This window comes from Corticium candelabrum, chromosome 14 (assembly GCF_963422355.1).
Source record: "Corticium candelabrum chromosome 14, ooCorCand1.1, whole genome shotgun sequence".
In the NCBI taxonomy this organism is placed as follows: Eukaryota; Metazoa; Porifera; class Homoscleromorpha; order Homosclerophorida; family Plakinidae; genus Corticium; species Corticium candelabrum.
Genome location: NC_085098.1, coordinates 5,064,765 through 5,070,370, shown reverse-complemented (window position 1 = coordinate 5,070,370; position 5,606 = coordinate 5,064,765). Strand labels below are relative to the sequence as shown.

The 5,606-nt window shown below is 41.5% G+C and overlaps 1 protein-coding gene across 1 annotated transcript; it reads right to left on the bottom strand.

Moving 5' to 3' along the window:
* Positions 1–1,362: 1,362 nt before the first annotated feature.
* Positions 1,363–3,282, bottom strand: LOC134189858 (uncharacterized). Its single transcript, XM_062658253.1, has one exon. The coding sequence runs from the start codon at positions 3,057–3,059 to the stop codon at positions 1,683–1,685; it is 1,377 nt and encodes a 458-aa protein (XP_062514237.1). The 5' UTR covers positions 3,060–3,282; the 3' UTR covers positions 1,363–1,682.
* Positions 3,283–5,606: the final 2,324 nt, after the last annotated feature.

Here is a 5,606-nt window from a genome sequence, read left to right as displayed (position 1 = left end):
TATTGCTGTAACTGCGTCGTCAATAACTCCCGAAATGAAGGAGTCTTTGTTGTCTGATGATCGAAAACGTTGTTCGATTTTCAAAGCCAGATTAACCTGCATACGGGATACTCGGACTTGGCCCGCCCTTGTCATTCCCCGGATTGTTAATCCTGGGAATGACGAGGGCAGAAAGAGGCTGGGTGGCCACACGTCTAAAAATTTACTATAGAAACGTTAGCTAACTATAAATGCTAATCTACCATTGACTTTGAGCAAAATCGTAGTACTTACATTTTCTAATTGCGTTGACGATTCCTAGCTTTGAAAGTACATGCTATTGTAGTAAATTGTTTCCTACGACGCGATATTGCAAATTGATACGCGATGAACGATGGCATGCAGTACCTATGTATACAGGTTGCACCGGCGTAGCGTGGTCCTCATGTTTGGGGGGCAAATAATTAGGCCAAAAAACCATGCCCATTTCTCACATACAAAGCCACGCCCGTTTTCTACTTTTCTAGCTCGCAATCTGTATACATCTAACTAAGTAAATATTATAAATTTCAGGTTACAAACAAGCTGCGGGACTGAGTGCTGTCAGTGTGCGTCTAGAGGAGTGGAAACACTGTTACAGTTCGTGCCAAAAATGTTTTCATGGCTTGCTGCGATGGTCAATTGTAAATTAGATGGCATTTCGATGAAAAAAGAATCTAGAAGACCAATTCAGTGCAAACAATGTTGACCAATTTTATTATTTCGTAATATAGCGAGCAATATAGGTTAGCTAGTTAGTTAGAATAACCTGTGGAGAAAGTACCGTGGAGTGCAAGCAAATCATTAGGTAGCGGAGCCGCAGGGAATTCCATTCTCCGGTCAATCAGGTAGTTGACCTTAATTAACTAGACTTATGTTTAAAAATAATTGATGGATAGGGTTCTGCGTGCTTTTTTAAATTTGATGCGGTTTTCTTTGACTCTTCCGTTGCCGGATAGCGTAGTAAACGTCTCAAATAAGTGATGGTCATGCGCACTATCCATGTCCACGACTTCTCGACACTGGTTTTATCATACTGAAATGATGATGTGTATTGTCAAAGAGGTAGAGTCAATTAAAGTCAACATACTACTCTGAGATTGGGCGGACTGTCACTGTTTAGTAACTTGAAATTATAGTTTTGCTTGAAACGGAATGACACGCCCAAAATGTTTGGGGACTGTACCTCCCCAGCCCCCCCCCCCCCCCCGACGCTACGCCGGTGCAGGTTGAATGCTGCCAATATAGGATAACTCAATTGATTTAGTATTAATAACACAGTTTACTAGGAAGACTGATCAATTCATTCGACATCTCAATTGTACAATGTCAACTAACCAGAACAATGTATAGTAGATAGTCCGATACTACATACCGGTCTACATGCATGCTGCAGCTGCTTGGGCAGTTGCTGTTTACTGCTGTGGATATACAGCGTCAACGTCTACGTTCTTATTAGTGCCACACTTAGCAATACATCAGCGCAACATTCAGCAGTACAATCAAGAAAAACATTACTAACCTACGAAAACAGCAACACAATGCAACTAACTGAGAATCATGTATTCAAGCAACGCAGCCATATCTAGTTGCGAGATCCTAGCCAAAGGCTGTTACTAAAATGTAAAACTCAAAGCACCACGAGTCAAACATTATTTGTCAGTCTATAATATTTCCTTAATGACGTTGTCCAGTATGAGATGCTTGAACGCCTCTCCAGGACCCTTGATGTTTCCTCTTGAAAAGTCCAATTCTTCCAACTCGTATCCTTTCTTAGAGTCGTTGTAGTTGTCCCGGAGACCTATTCTGAGAAGATCACGCACTCCCTTCACGACAGTTGAAAACATGAATGTAATTTCCTTGTTTCGTATTTCTCTTACGACCGCCTTGTCACTTTCTATTTGAGAGCTGGAGCGGTCGTGTTTGTGAGTAGATTTGTTCCAGTAAGAACCGTGTGGACATTGGTCTCCCATTTCGATAAGAATTTTCTTAGAATTTGGACGCCACTTCTGTTGAAGTGCCCACTTCAGTCCACCAATAACGTCAGCAGCTGAACCACAACCTCCGCCAGTTTTCACATCAGAAATTCTTTCTCCCAACTGGTCTGCAAGCATGAAGTCGAATATATTCGGTTTGTTGGACGCACCAGGACCGTGAGGTCTGCAACAGCTTGAACGATAAAGTACGCAGGCAACTTGAATGTCACCACTTCTACCTGCCGAGCTCATCTTACTCGATATGTCATTTGTTATTTTGACAATCCAGTCTTTAGCTTGACGTATGTAAGACGACATGCTACCTGTTCCATCAATCACATAACATATATCCAGCTGCATCGTTGGACTTAGGTTTGTTGTCTTTTCCACGTACACTTCATGCAGTACACCCAATTCCTCAATAAGATTGTCGAACACCCTATTGTCTTCGAGTAAGCTCCATTCTTTGTCTAAATCAGCATAAGAAATAACCAACGTTTCTTTGTCGTCGTACCACGTCTCACCCGACGTGACTGGAATTGCCATTGCGTACGATCTAAGAGCTTCGGGAAGATGAGAAGCGGTAGCGGCTGTAACGTAAGAATAGTAGGTCTTGTCTACAACCGGTTGCTCAAGTCCGAGTCCGATACCAATCACTTGTATGTTCGCCTTCCATGCTCGAATCAGTTCTTCGCGTAGACGGTTGCCACAAGATCCAAATCCGTCGGTAAACATCAATACAAAGTTAGGATAACCGTTTCGAATATTTTCCAGGTAGCTTCTAACAACACGCAAACAGTCTGCGTCAACGCTTGCTGTGCCCGTGTTTGTGGCGGCTGTCAAAAGACGGAAGACGCCTTGATCGTCCCATTGCATTTCCATTGGTTTGATGGCAGTTACTCGGTCAGCGAACGCAAACACACAAAATGTATCTATAGAACATATTTCTAGAGCTGAAGCTATGGCTAAAGTAGCAAGAACGGAGCCTCGTAGACATGATTCTTGCATAGAGTTGGAGACGTCCACTACTGAAGCAATGTTGTACCTAACATCAAACAGAAACATCCATAATTTCTAGACCAAACTGTTATTCAAACAGTAACAAGATTTATCACATACGCGACATAAACGTCTCTCCTATAGAGGTTCCGTATAATTGTCGTGATTAAAAACGATTGAATTAGCGTTGGCCGTTGCAGACAGGTTAAGTTTCTGTTCTCTATTTGCAACACGACCCGATAATTGCAACCATGAATTATACTGTTTTAGTAAAGCTCAGAAGAGAAGAGATGGTGTGTGAAGAGAGGAACCAGACAACGACGGTTTCCATTTAGTAAACTTGTTCATCTTAAACAAGACGTCTCTGAGTACGAAAGCCAACTCCTAAAAAGCAAAGCTTGTTGATATGACTGGCAACGACAGTTAGTAAACCTAAGATGCTCTAACGTAAATTAGAGGTAACATCTTTAGTCTAGTGTCTCTCCACAGTTGGCGTAAATCTCTAATGTCTCTAACAGCGTCTGTCTTTTGCAAAGCTTGACAAGCTTCTAAAATTGATTCAATGATCTGCAAAAACATAATACATAGATGTTATTTGCTCCATTCAGGTTATCTAAACCAAGTACATGTAACAGGAAGACGCTACACAGTACCTTTGAGTCACTTAATTCTTCGATCTTATGAGTGTTGTCTTCTACTGTCGGCTGAGTACGCTGAGTGCAATACATTTCAGCGAGCCGCACAATAGCCTCGTCTTTAAAGGTGTCCAAGTCTTTCAAGACAGTTCGCAAAACTTCTGTACACAAACAATTAATGACAGGCTGAAGTCGATGCATACACGTACGTGTCGTCTATATGTATATGTTATGCGCAAAGCGTGGATACGGACAAACCGTACATTTCTATATTTTTTCGGGCAATCTGAAGGCAAGGAAGGGTTGCAGGTTAGGCTTAGGGTTAAGGTTAGGGTTGGGGTTGGATCGCCCAAATCTGAGCTTTGCGCACAACATACATCACACGTTAAGCCTTACCGTTGCATCAGGAAGTGTCAAGCATTGAATCGTTGGGGCTAAAACCGACAATGGCTTTGCATCTTGTGCTTTCGCCTTTACAGGGGTTTTCAAGTAGTCTCTCATTGCTTCCATGATGCAGTCAGCCAGTCGCCGTGGAGCCTCTTTCAAGTTGTTTGGATCAACGTGCACAACGTAGTCGGAGATCCGCCGACATCCCTCGTCGATCTCATTCTGATCGCTGATATCTTTATCACTAGTTTTGGGTAAAAATATTTTCACAGAAAATTTTTGAAGTTTACTAAAATCAGCTTTACACCTGTACCCCTCAGCAAGTAGTAATAGATTGCGGTGTCTGTCTGACCAGACATTCCTGTAAAATTTGTAGAGCAGATACAGGTGTACTTTCTAGACATGATAAACTACAATGTTACTAACCGTCGGATAATAGAACAGTTTCTTGTAGTTTTGAAGCATCGTGATTTGGTTTGCCGAAACCATCTTCTCTGTCAAGAACCCACTTTACAGCATCTGCAGGTCGAGTTCCCTCGGCGTTGTCCATGGCCTCCAGTATGAGCTCTCCTCGTTCTTCTGTAACACGATTAGTCTAAAGTTTCAACCACACCTGCTCAAACAATTCGTGTGCTTCAATAAGCTTATGTCAAGCTAAGCCTTGTTACCTGAGTGGCAAGGCTCATCACTCCAAACCTACTCTCTGGTTTGTTCAATGATTCCATTAGTAAAACCAAAGGTGTCAGTGCATGTTGTGACTTCTTGCCTCCCATACTACCGCTGTTGTCGATACAAAATACAAACTCCAGTACCTAAACGGTGTTTCAAACTGGTTTGCTGCAAAACGCTTATCAAAAAATCGTGTGAGAATAAATACCAACCGTATAAATGCCTCTAATTTCTAGACTTAGGGGATCGTATACGGGATACGCGGACTTGATTGCATGCATAAAGTAATGTGATAATAATACATGTAATAAATAAACTAAGATATGCAAGAACCTTTAGCTAGATGTTAATTAATCTACCATTGACTTTGAACAAATTTTAGTAAAATTTTACTATACCAGTTGACGTTGACCTTAATAATTTAATTAATTAATGAGTCCGAGACTACGTAGTACCTGCATGAGGTAATCCTAGACTCAACTCTATAACCCTTTAACTGTATTTCTACATTATAATAATGTCGGTGTATCGGTAGAGATAAATTACTATTACATACAATACTCGCGGCTCTTTTTGGTTTGTTAGTACATACAATACAATACGTACTACCCTAAGCTAAATTGCACACACGCTGACAATTCATAACTCTAAAAATTTTCTAAGTACGCGCTGTTGTATAGTAAGAACGCTTCTAGTTCTTGCGAAGTGATATTGCAAATTGGTACATAAATGGCAGTACATATATTGAGTGACAGTCAGGTTAAATATTGTTGGTGTCGATCTAACATTAATTAACCCCGAGGCGCGCATGCGTTAGGGTTGTGGTAGTGCATGCGTCAGTAGACGGACGGTCGGACAGCTAATTGGAATACAGCGCATGCTCTCATTGTTATCGTTCGCTGGTGTTAATTAGCGTGTTAGA